General features: G+C 43.2%; 1 protein-coding gene across 1 annotated transcript in view; it reads left to right on the top strand.

Moving 5' to 3' along the window:
* NPSR1 (neuropeptide S receptor 1) overlaps positions 1-16,817 on the top strand; it is a 51,456-nt gene that overhangs the window by 26,494 nt on the left and 8,145 nt on the right. The window contains exon 3 of the mRNA XM_010015827.1: positions 14,124-14,325. Within this exon, the coding sequence (XP_010014129.1) occupies positions 14,124-14,325 (202 nt within the window). The remainder of the gene's footprint in view (positions 1-14,123; positions 14,326-16,817) is intronic.

The following is a 16,817-nucleotide window of genomic DNA, read 5'->3' as shown; positions in this document are numbered from 1 at the left end:
TTTCCCATCTTTCCAAAGGGCTGTAGGACAAAACACCCAGCATTTTCATGCAGTGCTTCCTCACCTGTCAATCTGTATGGCTCATATTCATGTGTTTTACAGGTTTTCTGTGGAGACTCACTTCCTTTAACTCCATTCCCTAGCTGGTTACCAAATGCTTACAAAGGTTTAGCAGGATTTATGGAATTCAGGTCAAAGATATCACATATGGCACTACAAAGACTTAGTTGTTCTAATAAGACAAAACGCTGAGAAGCCCATTTTGGCCAAGTTCAGCCCAGTTATAGGACTGAGATCCAGACCATGTGTAATGAACCCTTGAGCATGTTCTGGCATTGCAGTATATTTAATGAAAAGCAGCTCAGTATACATTTGCATGTGCAACCTTTTCCGCATGATGATGATTTTACAAGGCAATTCTCTACTCAATCTTACCAGTATGCTTTTATTCATGTTATCAGAAACACCAGAGGAGACAAAACAGGTACAAACCCAGGAATGAACACTGTTCTACTGTTCTGTAGTTGCAGCTCAAATTTTGCACAACCTTAGGCTTGCAGCATGTAATATCCCTGCTTGAGCATCACCGGAATTCGATTTACAGTTTGCCAAGGGGGAGGAAGGAAGGTTTCCCATTCCTATTTAGACTGAAGTATCTATATCAACAGTACCTGAGCCTACTAAGACAGGATTGTAGGAAGTGCAGATATTTGTGACTAAAATGAGCAGATTGCCTGAACTACACCAACAGAAAATATTCCCAGGATAGTCCCCATTTTTTAGATAAGAATAATCATGCAGCTCCTATTGTGACCAAATACGAACATGCAGTTCTTAAAATACTTGAGGTAAAGAGTTGACAAAAAAGGATCAATAAAGGGAATTCAGAGGAACTAACAAAAGAAACTATGTACAAGATGTAGGGGAAGGACAGAATTAAAAAGGACGTTTTTGGTACTTGGTACCTTAGAAGGTATATGTCTTCTGAAAACACTAGAAGTACAAGCACCACTGGAAATAAATGAAGAGGCAATGGATTACAAACAGAGGTATGTCCTAGTTTTCCAGTGCATAGGTAAGACAAGCTGATCCATAGGAGCTTCTGCATTACACTAACTGAGGCCAGCCTCCCCATACAGGTTTCACACACACACACACACACTACTTTTATTCCTTCTCCTTAATCCCCAAAGAAGAGATAAATTAATGAGTAACATTTGAAATATGCTTTGCTAACAGTTAAATAATAGTGATCAAACACTTCTTCATGGTTAACTTTGACTTGCAGATTCAGGCATGCGTAAGTTGTAAGTTCATATACCTAAAGAATCGTGATTCAAAACCTACAACCACAGGACTCAACAAAACAGGAACCTTAACTATGGTTTTTGCAGGTTCACAGTTACCTGTTGTGTAAATAGCTGCTGAAACTCTTTGTTCACACCTCTGTGGAAGGAGCCCGTTTTCCTGAAGGACTGAAACCACTGCTGATGTGGATGACCTGGTATGACAAGCCAAGACCTCTTCCTTGCTCATCCTCCATTGCATTTGATGTGCTGCTGCTGTTCCAGTTGTCTGCCCTGTTTTGGTGGGTGCTGTGCTCCCTGGTGCAGCACTGCTGGTTCAGTCTAGCCCCCTGTGCCCCTCCAGCTATATCCCCACAGCAAGGGTGGGATGAGAAAGAATGGTAGGAAGAGATTCATTAATCAAACCAAATTAAACAAAACCTTAATGCCCTTCACAGTGGCATGCTGAGTTTTAATTCCTGGGGACCTGCTAGGGAATCTGTTGTAAGCACTCTTTCTTAAGAGGTTAACATCATGTAGTACATGCTATTCTTAGCCGGTCACCTTTTAAACTGGATGAGCTCTGCAGTGGGGCTGCAGCCTCACTACATTCACCTTTTATAATGTCCAGCCTAACAGGGCCTGCCTCATCTCAGGAGGGGGGGAGACCTCAGAGAAGGAATGTAAGAAAGGCAATAGATAAATAAAATGCTCACCTGGTGCAACAAAAATTCCTGTCACTTTCTGTGAGCCAGAAAGGGAAGAAAAGCATCACTTCTGCCACTGAAAACTACCCGCACAGCTTTTAGCAGGGAAGCTGAACAGCTTTCCTCTTGACAATTTTCAAGTGGGTTTTGTTTCGTCTATTACATTCTGTGTTCTGCTCCAGGCTGCCAGGCCTAAAGGAGAAAATACATGGTAGCAGCGCAGTTGCACATCGCTAGTACATGTGGCAAACCCGCTGCCTCCCTCGTGCTCCAGCACAGCCACTGCTGCACGACAAGGTGCTTGTAGGTGCACTGCGTGATGCCCAACAAGAGCTTAGTGCACCTCAAGTGTTTGCTTGCACTTCTTCCCCCCGTTTGCCAGGGATTCTCTGGCAGAGAGCTGGGATCCTTGCACCATCCAGGCACAACCACATCTGTTCCACATCTGTACTCATTACTTCTAAATGAGTAAAATTCAGGGTGGGCTGGTACCCTGGGGGTACCAGTCATCCCTTCTACTGGCCCCATATCCAATATCATGCCCAGATGCTCTGCGATGCTGGAGCAAGGGGCTGCAAATAACCACAAACTCAGACAAATGCAACTGGAGGGATTGTGAAGAGGATGAGTAGGCTATCAGATGGTGAAAGTGTGAGGGTGGCTCCTGCCCTAGGACCTTATCCCCCATGCGTGCCCCACATGCAGCCCCTTGCTGCATGGAGAAGCACTGCACAAGGCTCCCGCGGGGTGAATGTTATCATTTTTAAAAGCATCTTCTAGATATCTTGCACGTATCTTGTCCTACAGTTGCTCAGAGTAGGTGCCTAACTTATTTCACTATCAGCTGCTGAATGAGAGCAGAGGGCTGGGTACATTTCCTAGCTAACAGGGTCACAAAATTATATCTAGTGCAGCAAATACTTGCAAAGCCATTTGTGGTGTTTGCAGTGGAAAGGACAGACTAAGGGAAGAACGGGAGTAAGGATGTGATGAAAGGAGCTGCAGGGCTGTCTGCAGGTGGCAGGGCAGCTTCTCCTGCTCTCTGTCCCCTGTGCCTGTCCTTGAGCCAACCTGCCACTTCAGCAGCTCCAATTTAATCTTAATTGCTTGCATTCTCAGGTCTGTAATAAAATCAGCTGGGGGGTTACTAACTTGCAAGGCAAGTTCATGGCACTGGCTCTTATTAGCTGACAACACGTCCAACGTGATACAGAGCAGCAGTGGTTGCCTCATCACTTCCAAAATCACAGACCTTATTGCTATAAGAGGGCAATAATGCTATTTTTGGTTTTAAGGGTCTACCACTCCATTCCAGGCAGGTGTTAGTAAACTGCTGCTTCTGAGGATGTGCTTTTTGGGGAGTGGTAGTGAAGGAAATGCACATGGTGAGGTGAAAAAGTGAGCCACATGAAATGCTCAGCCCTGACGAGGAGTTCACACACCACCTTACAACACATTGCTGCTTCTGGTGTGCCTTGTGCAGCTCGGTGCCGTCAACAAAGCAGAACGAAACATCCCTCATTATAATGGAATCACTCTGTAAGCGACATGAAAAGAGGAATGGAATTTCAGTGAGAGGCACAGCTTCACCAAGAAGTCATGGATCACCTCATCCAGCTTAATAAGACTGTTCTCATCAGGGGAAATAAATGATCAAACTGCAGCTGAGATGACGTGTGGTGCTTTTTAACCTACCACTGCTTACCCGCGATCTGCTTTCCACTTCTGACAGGACAGACTTTCAGCATCTTCAGGGTAAGTGTCTCTAAGGGAAGAGTGGTGTCAGAACTAATAATCAAACAATAGAGATACTTTCTTGCTGATTTGCTAGCACAGATTTTTGTCTTAACCTCCTTAGTTGTAACGAAAGAAATATCCTGAAGTCTGCACAAGGTACATCCCTTTGGCAATGCCATCGAGACAGTAAATTCCTATGAACAGATTAACTGAGACAGTTGTAACCTGTCTCTATTCCCATGCCAGATCTCTAATTACCTCCATTCGTTTTCTATAATAGACTTCTATCGCTGTGGAAGGGGTTTTTTTGCCATGAAGATTTGTTTCACTCACAGCAACAGCAAGCCTGCATTCAGATTTGCCCCCTCCAAGGGCAGTTTTTCTTGGTCGTATGAGGCAGCATCCACCACCCAAGCTGTTGTAAGCACCTTCTGAACCAAGCGGTTCCTGTGCTCAATGCCCAGAGGCAATGCCTGCACTCAGTCATGCCCATAAAAAAACCAAAGGGGTTTTGCTGAGCACAATGGAGTCTTGGGTAAAATTGGTCTTTAGGGCTCAGGATTTTCACAGGTTGATTCAGTACCTGCCACGTTTTCCAGGCACAGATGCTGTAGCACTATATTCAGCATGTTTCAGTCTCCCAACCTCTCTCTACTTCTCTTTCCTATCAAAATCTCATGGAGTTTTTCTTTTAAATTAGTTTCTTGAAACTCCACCTCAAGAGCAAACTGCTGCCATCCCCATCACACTAGTGCCACGTCTTCTCTTCAACAAAGAGCCATTCTGTCTGCATTGTTTTGTGAATACACATTTGGCTTAAGTTAAAAGTCACAAACTGTCACTTGCTGCTGGTTTTGTTTCCTATGAAAAGAGAATATATGTCATTAATTGATTTTCTGCCTATTTTTGTGAGGAATTAAACGAGCCTATAACCACACAGTTGCCTAGCAATGCAGACACGGAACCACAGCACTCGTACCACTTCTTGGTTAAAAAAAAGAGAGTATTAAGAAAGCAGTGGCAGTGACACACAGTTAGGAGTGAAGGTCGATAAACACTGTTTTCAGGACCAAGCTTGGTGCTAGTTGGCTCATTCATCAATGGAACATTCATCACTGAAAGAATACAAGCATCTAATATGCAAGCTATGAGCTTAGGAAGGAACAGTGATGTTACCAGCAGTAATGAGGACACTGAGGTTTAGAGCAATGTATTGGCTATGCTGGTTTCCTATACCTGATACTTACCTCTTAGGACATCAGTGATGTAAGCCAGGGATAGGCATCGAGCTGTACGCTTGCCAAAAGCAACCAGGGAACATGTGAGCTGCTGAGATCACGTCGCTGAAATCAGTTGACTTCTAAACACTAACCTCTATTACAGCAATTTAAATTACATGAGGAATGAGGATTTCGAGACATGATTGTGGCTGTAATTGCATCTGAGATGATACATGGGTAAGGAGGATTCATCTACCAGTGACTAACACTGCTGGTAATTCATGATCTATGGATCAGATTTATAATGCTGGTACACTGGGGCTTTGTATCAAAGGGGGCCTGTAGGCTAAAGCAATGCTGTGAAGGTGTGAGAAACATGAAGTCCAGCCTGAGCAGTAAGAGAACAGAACAATGAGCACCATGTTCATTGTCTAAATCACTAATGAAGGTTTGCACCAGGTACTTGTGGCACTAATCAGTGGAGCTTGCGTGTATGTGTAGCACAGGCATTACCAGTTAGCTGACTAGAGAGTGAATAATAGATGTGTAACAGAAAATGATGCATAGAAGCAACAGGTTAGAGTATATACAGCAGGGAGCAGGAGCACAATTTGTCATAATTTGTAGGTTTGCTTCATTTTTGCTGTCTGATCACCTGCACGAGGCCCATTATGCACTTGGTGGCCCTATGTAAAGTAGACTGTGTCTGCATGATGAATTCTCTAAAGGTGTGCAGTTGGGTCAGACAGAGAGAGTCTGGTCCTTTGAAGAGATGGGATAAGAAACACCCTCTGGAGCAGGCAGTAGGAGAGCAAAGGAGTGAGAAAAGTTGGTCTGGTACTTGGTAGGATCACAAAGACAAGAGAGATTTCTGAAACCTGCAGAGGGCATGAAGACATTGTGTGGGAGAATGTTTCTATAATTAAAGGGTATTGAGGAACCCAGCTAATTTGGCAGGCATGCACAGCTTGCTTTGGCACACAGATGTGTGCGGTGCTCAGGGGCACACGCTTGGAGGAGGGGATGCTGAGCCCTTCACAGCGGTCCAGAGACTCAGCACAGATTGCTCTTAAAAGGTACCGCTGGGGGAGCAGAGCAGAGGCTGCCAGCACAAAGAAGCCGTGAAGTTTAAACCTTGCTTAAAAGCCTCTGCAGTCACCTGAAAGGCTCACTCAAAGGGTCTCAAGGGAAAGATGGTTTTGAGCTGTCTTTAAATCTCCTAAGTGCTTAAGGCTAGAGCTATATCAGTAGGTAATGCCATGCAGCGGGAACAGACCTGTAGCATGACACATATGGACCTGATATCCATGCTGTGCACCAGGGGGTGGGTGTCTGCTTTAGCTGAGTAATACCCCTATGGTCCTTCAGCCTGAGCACTGGCCGGCAGCTACATGGTGTGGGGTACATGAGGAGCACCCCTGGGGACCACCTTTGAGCATCAGCTGAAGTGAAGGCTCATTACACTGTGGCTTCTCTCTCCATCACTTGAGCCAGTGAAGTGGGGGCCATCCAAAGGCTAAATGAAGTGGGGGCCATCCACAGGCTAAAAAACACATCCCCGGTGCAAACTAATGTTGCCCAGTGCAACATAGGCATACAGTGGAAATGTGCTTTTGGGCCTGCCCAGATTGCTTACACCCAGCAAGTACTCCTGACATCACCAGGACGCTGGCCCATTTCTCACCTCACCTGCAGGATGCACCTCCAAAGCACTGTGCTAATGCATTGGAAAGGGATAACAAAATGGTGGAGGAAAGAGGGAAATGAGTAAACAGAGTATGTACCTTCCCTTCTTCCCCCTTTCCTCCAGAAAACACTGAGATGAGTAGAAGGGAGAGCAGCCCCCACACCTTCCTCTGCTGAGGAAGCTGAACCCCTGTTTACCACATGCTTGGCGGATGCTCAGACCATCAAAAGCTGGAGGATACCCTGAAGTGAAGCTCTATTGATGTGTATTACTTTGAACCAATGAATATTTCATTACTGGAGAGAGAGAGGATATAAATCAATAATTCAGGAGTAAGGAAATGGAAGGGATGGGTTTGAACCATTGCTGGAGGATGCATTTCACTTTTTGAAATGCCTACACTCTGTGCTTTATTCAAAGACCACCTTAATTCTATACACCTACAGTCTTTTCAATACGGTCTTAAAGCCACTATACTCATCAGAGGAACAACCATCCCATCACTCTAACCAATGACTAACATTAAACACAAAGTTTCAAACCACAAACTTCCTTCTGGGGGTCATCTCTGATCCAGCCTCCCTCTGGAGGCAGGAGGAGAAGGAAGAGAGGGAGAACAGGGTTGGGAAACACCAGGAGAGGAAAGAACAATTAAGAGTTCATTGAATGATAAAGTCTTAAGGAAGGAAGCAGTGTATTTATGTGCAGCAGCAGTGATATTTTGCTCTGATTTCATTTTGAACTAAGCCTTGAAGAAAACAAGGAGATAAAGGATTGAAGAACAAGAGGAGCTAAAAGACTACTGATACAGAAAAAATAATCCTTATTTTCCACTGAAGCAAACCAGGTTACTGCTTCTGAAACATCAAACTGAGGTCTCAGGTTGAAGTTAGAAATATCTGGAATTTCAAAGGGCTTAGAAGAAACCCATTTTGCCAAACCCATCCCTGTTTGCTTGGCAATTCTGGTTCAAACTATGTGCTGCTCACAAAGATATGTTTTGAAATTGTTGAAATATCTTGTTTCCCAAAGCTTACAGTTCAAACCAAAATCTCCTGGTAATGGGGGTTAGAACGCCTTTATTGCGCTAGACTTAGGGGTAGTTTCTGAATGTGTAAAATGTTGATATCAAAGTGAAACATTTTACCTCACCACTCTACTCTTTTTAAACATGGGTTGAAGCTGTTTTTCTGTGTGACTTGTTTTTATCCTGACAAATGGCACAAAATGTTTTCCCAACCTGCTCTCACCCTTCGTGGTAATCTGTGCAAGAGCAGCAACGTGCTGTGCTACTTGAAGTGGCAAGACACTGGTTTGATGCAGATTTTCTTCCATGGACAGCACTTAAAACATTCATCCTGTCCTACAGGGAGAGAACTTCTTTATTATCTTGGTTTTAAAGGCAAAATATCACCCGTATGTACCACCAGCTTTTGCAATTCCTTTGTAAAACTTGCGTTGCTGCGAGGGCTCATTTGTTCCATAAGAAACAGAACAAAGGCTGGAACATGTCCTTAGATTTTCTCACAAAAGAAACGATGGCCTGAGGTGTATTTATTTTGGTGAAGTACACGCAGAAGTAGGTTAACTTTAAGCTGACAAGGCAGGGTTAGTTATTAAGTAATTAAGTTTGTGAATAAAATCCTGACAAAGAAGTAGCATTTGGATATCCCCCCCAGGGGTTTTCACAGGAGACAGATTTCTTCTTACAGTGAAAGAGAAGACAAAGAAACATTAAATAGTTTAATATTTGGCACGAATGGGATCAAGCTGATGCACTTAGACACTAACCTACAGCTTCTCCAAGGCTATATTGTACACATACCTCATGGAAAACCTGGGGGCCTTTAGCAGGTAGAAGGATCAAGCCCACCAGGCAGTACCCTCCACATCCCTCATGGACAAGCCTGAAATGTTTAGGTGTACATGGGATTAACACCCACAGGTGGGTTTTGTTTATGCGGCTCTACTTCCAAAAAGCAAATTGTTATTTGAAGAGCAATTGATCTCTCTTCATTTTAGGCATCTTTGGTATAGATGTGGGTATAGACCAGGACCTGCATCCAGTCTAGGGCTGACGTGGCCATCTCAGCTGGTCACCTCACATTCCTTTATAAGCAACAGAGAGAAAAAGGCACTTTAAGGGTGCAACACATCCAAGCTGCCAGCTGAACCACAGCCCAGAGGGCACTGGCAGGTCCTGCTCACAAGTAACCCACTGTGGGCTCTGATGCTTAGAGGAATCTTGCCCTGTCTGTCTGAATGGGTTGCCATTAAATTAAGAGAAGAAAATAAACAAACAAATCTCTGTTTTCTGAGGCTTTCCCAGGTGCATCCTGGGCTAACCAGTCGTGGTGTGGTTGCCCTCAAGACTGGGTGAGCTGCTACATCCCCAGGGTCATACATGTCTCTGTGACCGCCCTGCAGTCACGTGTTGGTTAAACAAACAAATCTCTGTTTTCTGAGGCTTTCCCAGGTGCATCCTGGGCTAACCAGTCGTGGTGTGGTTGCCCTCAAGACTGGGTGAGCTGCTACATCCCCAGGGTCATACATGTCTCTGTATGTCCCTGCAGTCATGTGTTGGTTTCTTTTAATGCTCCTTCAGTTCGTTTTCTTTGCAGATTCATTCACGGGACTCATAAACGTAATGACTGACATCATCTGGCGCTACACTGGGGATTTCATGGCTCCTGATATCGTTTGCAGAGTCGTTCGTTACTTCCAGGTATAGAAACCCCACGCTCCCATGTATGCCCAAGCTTGTGCAGCATTGTGTAGACATTTCGTTAGCATCAGAAGTGCTAAATGCTGAAAGTGTTCATCTAAAGCCAAAACAATTTAATTAAGGCATATTCAATCTTTGTGGACAAGATGAAGGTGAAGGCTTTTATACTTTTATTTTCAGTCAAAACTTTCAAATATCTCTCATTCAGTGCTGTTGGTGACGTTATTTTCTGCAATAAATGTGTCTCAGCTGCTGTTTCATATACCTTCTGCCCCAGGTGGTCCTTCTATATGCCTCGACTTACGTCCTCGTGTCGCTAAGCATAGACCGGTACCATGCCATAGTTTACCCAATGAAGTTCTTGCAAGGAGGTAGGAGAATTTCTGTACCTTGCTATTGCTGTAGATATTATTGGGTAGCCTTTTTTGTTTCAAAATTCGTAACCTTTTTTCCAGGAATTATTCATTACTGCTGTAGCAGCATTTGGACACAGGCACAGTCTTCCAAATGGCAACGTCGCTGTGGTTTCAAGATTTATTAAGCCCTTTGCAGTTTTTATAAGCATTGTGTTAGCAGAGAATGAAATGTCATTTTAAAAAGTATAGAGGTTTTCATTATCTTCCAGCACTTTTAGAAGGTTATTATTGGCAAAGCCTATCCCTCTTACTAGACCAACTCTAGGAGCCGCAACAGCTATATTGTCTATTTATTCACATTTTAAAATAACCTGGATCTAGAGTGTAGTACTGAGAATTCATGCAATAGTTTGATAAGAGAACTTCAAAAGCTATAGCATATAAGTCTGGGTATCTATTGTTTCTTGGAATGTTTTCTATTTGTTATTTTTATAGCACTCAAATATATGCTGGCAGCTTAGCAGTACAATTTAAAGAACATGATTTCTTTCCCACAGAGCTGAAGTGAGACATTAAGTATGTTGCACTGAGTGAACAAACAGAAATAACAGGTGGGGAGGAAGGGCAATGCCTATGAGAACCATGAGGTCTGGAAGAACCACTTTAATCAGATGCAAACATCATTCTTGTTTTGGAGTAATGATGGCTTTTGCCAGCCTGCTCTATTCAGGGGATCAGATTAATAGCCCTTTCTGGCCTTAAAAACCTATGAATCCATCACAGCCGAGGCAGTGGTGCAGCTTTGGCAGATGTTAAGGCCTGACAACTTCAAATCCTTGCGTGCGATTTAGCTTCATATTCCCCAGGGTACAGGCTGACTTTTTCAGAATGGGGAGATGGATACCAAGGTTTTTCCCACGGGCTTTGGGAGGCATGGAGCACTCTGCAGCTCCTGCTGATGCTGCACCAGGCTGAGAAGGGCAAGCTGTGAGACAGACCCACTGACATCTCTTCTTCATACATGGTACAGGAAAAGCAGCTGCTGCCTGGGCTTAGTAAAGAATTTGGTGGTTAATCTGTGCAAAACACTTCGAAGTTGGACATAAAATCCCCACCAACCACCTCAAATCTTTATAAAAACCTTTTTTAACTCAGTCCCATTGCCTATACCTGTACCATAAAGATGTTTCCTTTCTCTTTCCCATTGCCTATACCTGTACCATAAAGGTGTTTCCTTTCTTTTTTCCATTTCCAGTACCTATACCATAAAGATTTTTCTTTTCTTTTCCCCATTTCCTGTACATACACCATAGAGATTTTCTGGAAGACTGGGAACACCAGACATTGCACCCAGTCGAGGGGCAGCAAAGCAGCTGGTCACGAGCAGAGACAACACTGACAAAGCCCACCTGCCTCTGGCAAGGGCTGGCTACACACTGATGGGACAAACAAACACCTTGTTCAAAGGGAAAAAGGAAGCAACTGTAAACCCGAAAGTCTCTAGAGAGGTATATTTACCATAGCATCTCCCTGGAACATACATAAATATTCACCTTTTGCACCCAGCTATTCCTAACAGAGGTGTCCGGGGCTTTTGAAATGCCCTCGTAGCTATTCTGCACATGGAGAACAAAGACAACTACAAGACTTTGTCATTGGTGATGACACAGAGAAACTTTAACGACAGTTCTGAGTCAACCTGTAGCTAATTTCATTCCAAACTGTAACACCCAGCCCCCAAAATGCTTCAACCAAGAATCGAGAGTTGTTTCTCCTTTTCCATTATCATGTTTCGATGCAGCCTTGAAATATCATTTTCAAGGCTAAGAAAAGAAAACCTCAAACCAAACAACTTTTTGCTTTGAAAACATCAAACAATATAGTTTGGGATTGGTTGGTTGTTTTTTGGATTGTGGCTTAGCTACTAGCCTCAAGTCCTGCCAAAAAAGCATGTGCAATGAGCTGTGCTTTGCATGGCTTCTAAGAAAACAAACTTCAGCAGTTCAGTATAAGTATGCATTTACTTTGTGAATACAAAAACGACCACAGAAAGAGTAGATGTGAAAGGATTCTACATTCTAATCCTAACGCTTCTGCTGTATGAGGCACCTCATTCAATAACCAAAGGGGTCATTAAAAAGCAAATAAATAAAGATCAAAAAGAAAAAAACCTGAGAAGTTATAGCAGAAGAGATTTTATGACTATTTCACAACGTTTAAAAGGTACATGTAAACAGTACACAAACAAAGCAACAACAGAAGTGCTTAAGTAAAAGGGAAAACCCAAATAGGTATAAACTGTCCCTTGCCTGGCTTTGGGCTACAGCTGACACTGAATTCCATCAGATCAATAAGGTTCTGGATGAAAAAATTTCCATTTAAAGAGCAGCATTGTTTGTAAAGGAAAATACTGAACTTGGCTGAATAAAAAATCGTATTTCAAAAGCTGTTATTTATTTGATTCCACTTAGAACTGACACACCTCGAGTTATATGATTTGCTGGCATTTAGAGCATATTAGAGCATTTACAAAAAACAATGTAAAAAACCCTCTGCTTGCAAGGCAGGCAATTGAGATTAGTCTGATAAAACAAAAAGCTGCTTACCTAGGTGCTGTCAGTGCCCTGTTGTCCTGGGTTCAGCACTGATATCACTCTTGCCCAACCCAAACTGCCCGCTTCTCTCCAAATCAGGGGCATCACTATACAGTGCAAAAAAGAAAGTATACTATCCAACTGTGATCTTTTGCCCTTAGAAATACACAAGTGGGCCCCGCTGAGGCTTGTATGTATGTATGTAGTTAAAGTAGCTATCGAAAAGTCCTTTCTGTCAGGAAGTGTTTTGTGACACAGTCTTAATATTCCTTTTGCTAAGTTTTTGTTATGCTTTGGGAAACTTTACAGCTCTCCTCTGCCTATGCAATATTTATAGACTTAATCTAACCATCTCACTTATGTAGATGTCATCAGAGTTCCCTTAAGCCCTAGATTAGCAAGATTGTATTTTGCTGAACGTGGGTAGCATTTAAAAACGAGCAGGATAAGTGAATATTTGCAACTGATGTTTTATAAAGCATAAAATTACTTTTTGAATGTTTCGCCCACATGCTTTCGTATTGCTCTTTGAGCTTCAAGAAGGAAAGACATTCGCCTTGATATGCATAATTTAAAGTGATTTTCTATTTCACACACAACGTCGGGTGTTCTGTAGGACAATAAAGTATTTCAACACCAAAGCTTCCCAGATCAAAAAAACTGTCCCCATCTGTTTCTCTTACAACCTGACTCATGAGGAATAACTGCTGCTGAGATCACTGGTACCGTACAAATCAGCCCTTCTCTCCCCACACTTTTTGGCTACAGCTATCTGGATTTTAGCCAGAAGATGTAAATCTGTGAAAATGAAAGTCTTTGGGCTGTCTGCTCCAACTTATTGATCTGTACAAAACCCCCTTGGTGCCACAAGGCATCATTTAGTTCCCCACTAATTTTCCCCATGTGGCAGTGGAGAAGGCCAGAAATCAAGCAGAAGCAGTAGCCCAGACTTGCCAAGTGTTTTGGGATCCTTCCTCTCCTGTTTTTCACTGTGAGGACCAGTAGGATCTCCTAATCAATGTCTGTTGTGGCAGATAAAACAGGGCTGAGCACTTGAACACCAGCATCTGCCCTGTCTTAACAAGGGTTGGACATCAACAGGAGCTAGGTTTGGTCCCTGCCGTGATGCAGAGAACTGCAGGAGATTCCCATGCTCACCAGAACCATGTTTCATTGGGGTAAAGGTGCACTTGGAGTTAAAGGCAGCTGGTTGTGCAGTTTTGTTCCTATCCTGAACTGAAGCATTTTCTCTTTCCTGATAGGTTCTTACTTCAAGGTGCATCAAAAGGTTTAATTTCCATTTTAAGGAGGACATTTCCTCCATCAGTGCATCCAGTATGCTCCAACCTAGTTTATGCTTTTAGTAACCCTTCCTCTGTTATCTGTAGCACAAAGGCTCCTTGTTTTCTATCTCTCTATCCTACTGACCTGCACTGTGCTGTGCCATGGTAAGAGTATGTAGCCGGGCATGCCTGCAGTCCTTTTCATTCATGACGTTGTCTTGCTGGCTTAGAGGAATCATTTACATCTCTTGTTTCTGACTTGCTGTCCCTGACCAGTAGTGCCTTGCCATAGTGTTATGGGCCCTGAGCATCTTTAAATAAAACATGTAAAATACAAGCCCATAATAACATGACTATTTATCATGTGAAAGAGATGAAATGCCCATTCTCCTCTGCAGTCTTTTCAGCATGAGCCCCAAACTCCCTTTCTTCACTCAGTTTCTTCCTCCTCCCTGTGTTTCTATCAGTACTGCTACACAGGGCCGGCTGTGCCTCCATTAACACCATCTGTTTGACTCTGTTGCACAGAAAGACAGGCGAAAGTTCTTATTGGAGTGGCCTGGATCCTCTCTTTCCTGTTTTCCATACCAACTCTGATTATTTTTGGGAAACGGCAGCTTTCCAATGGAGAAGTGCAGTGCTGGGCTCTCTGGCCCGATGACTCCTACTGGATACCCTACATGACACTGGTGGCTTTCCTGGTGTACTTCATTCCTCTGATCATTATCAGGTAAGCCTGAACCACAGTCAGCAAGTGTGTGGTGAAAGCTGTCAAGTGTGCAATCAGCTTCATGCTTTAATTTCTACTCATTCATTACGATTTCATTTCCACACCTGCCTTAGAGCTGCTTTGGTTTTTATCAGATAATGCACGGGTCACTGTACTTGCTCTGACTGTTCTCTGTGCAGCGTTAATAGCCAGAAACATTATCTCTGAAAGAACAGGCTGAATCTGTAAGTGTGTCCACTTATCTCCGAGCTTCAGGCGTGAACCATATCTTTATAAATCCAGGATGAATGTCTAGCTATTATGACAAAACATAATTCTAATAAAGGAACAGAAAACCACACTCAACACTAATTAAACTAAAATTAACTGTAAGTACTCTCAAGCTTCCTAGTACTAGGAGAGTGTTTCTTCACCAGGATGGGAAAGAAGTCTCCGAGCGTGTGAAGCTGCCAACCACTCCTATAATACAGGCAAATAAAATCCTTCCCATTCTGGAATGGGAAACCTGAGCTGCAAATATTGGAGATTGGTTTGCCCAAAATCACAAAGATGATCTGCAGCAGCACCAGTTTTAAACTGAGGCCAGCCAATATCCCAGACTGTGCTTAGTGATCAGTGAATTTTATTGTCTCCCTCTGGGGTGCTGCCATTAGCTGCCGTTAAACAAAAATTACCTAGCCATGAGGAGCTACCAATACAAAAGGAGAAGTCAAAAACAGATGTGGAAGGGGACTGAGGCTTCTTAAGTGGCTTAAAAGGCTGCCAGCAGCAGTAACTTGTTCTCCTAGCCCTTTCCTTTCTTTCCCTTTTATTCTCTTTCAGTAGCAAGGTTACAATGGGATTGCTTGGTGTTCATTTCTTCTTAGTGGCAAAGACTTGCTGAGACTCCTTTTCCCCATAATATGGTGATGTGCTGTTAAGGCTGTGAGAATGGAGCTGTGTTTGCATATCCCTTGGATATCTTTCTTGTTCCATCTGCTTTTCCAGCAGGTGATGAGCCATGAGTCTCTTATCTGAGTTAGCACACCAAATAAGAGTGGGTGGAGGCTTATCTTTTCTAGGACAAGGCTACAGAAGCTAAACAGTAAAGGTACAGAAGCTAAATAGTAAAGGTCATATTGCAGTTTTAGCTCCTACCCAGCTGAGTTGTGCTTTGGAGTTTCTTACTGTTTAATCACAGATACTAGGTTCTGCAGCTTCTAATGAAGCATGTGGCTCTTGAACTCCTTCTAGCTGACAGGTTGGACAGGACTTTGAGCAACCTGCTCTAGTGGGAGGTGTTCCTGCCTGTGGCAGGGGTTTGAAACTGGATGAGCTTTAGGGTCCTTTCCACCCCAAACCAGTCTGTGATTCTATGACTTTCTGATACAGATTCAACACTGAGCAGTGTTGCTCCCTAGAGAGAAGGGACAGTCTTTATACTTTGCTCATAACACAACAGTTTGCTAAACTTTCCATTTCTTTGTGTGTGTCAGAGTGCACAGCTATAACAAGCAAAATAATGAAAAGTTCTTCTTAAAGAAAGGACATGATAGCAATAGAGAAAAACTAGTCCCAGGTCGCCCAATTGCTCTTCCTTCCCAGACAGGATCACTTCTCTTTGTATATTCTCCTATCTCTTAAAACCAGCCTAGTTTTAAATAAAGCAAGAAATATTCTTGGGAACATGTAAATAAAAATGTGGGTGGATCTGCAGCCCAGCACTAGCAGCAAAAAGAATGAACACACAGAGAAGAGACAAAAAGTAACTTAACTGTGAAAAGAAACAGAACCAGAAAACTTTGAGGCTGGCTGTTTCTATGACACAAGTTTTGTCATGAGTTTTCTCAAGTAGGTAGGAATCAGGATATTCTAGGCAGCATTTTGAGTGTTTCAGGAAAAAGACCCATAGCCTGTCCAGTTATCACAGAATCACAGAATATTTTGGGTTGGAAGGGACCTGCAAAAGTCGTCTAGTCCAACCCCCCTGCAATGAGCAGGGACATCTTCAACTAGATCAGGTCCCACAGCTGTGTGAAACAGCTCTTTCACACTCCAACTTACAGATTCACATGCTTCCTATTGCAGATGAGCCACTCTTTTTTACATGGCATATATACCTGTTTGGTCAGAAGAGGCAAGCTACATAACAACACATTTTTTAGAGCTGCTGACATTATGCTCCCCTCCCTCCCTGCCAAAGGAAGATATTCAAAACCAGATCAGCTCTGTGACTTGCTTTACAGTAAATCCCCAGAAGCAAGAAGGTGATGAAGAAATGAGGGGAAAGAGAAAGGCATGAAACTGGCATTTCATGAGATTGCCCTGACAGCTGAGACATGAATAAAGCATCCTCAATTTTTTTATGGCTTTAACCTTAAGTGACTTTCACAAGAGAAGTTTATGGCAGGACAGGAACTTATAACACTGGCCTTGGAGCCACAGAGCAGAGCAGTGCCCATTGCCTGCCCAAACCTTGCCAGCAGAAATCAGATTTTTGACAGGTAATGTGT

Source organism: Nestor notabilis, unplaced genomic scaffold (genome assembly GCF_000696875.1).
Source record: "Nestor notabilis isolate BGI_N333 unplaced genomic scaffold, ASM69687v1 scaffold1686, whole genome shotgun sequence".
NCBI lineage: Eukaryota > Metazoa > Chordata > Aves > Psittaciformes > Psittacidae > Nestor > Nestor notabilis.
Note: the sequence above shows the minus strand (reverse complement) of the source record. Positions and strands in the feature narration are given on the sequence as shown.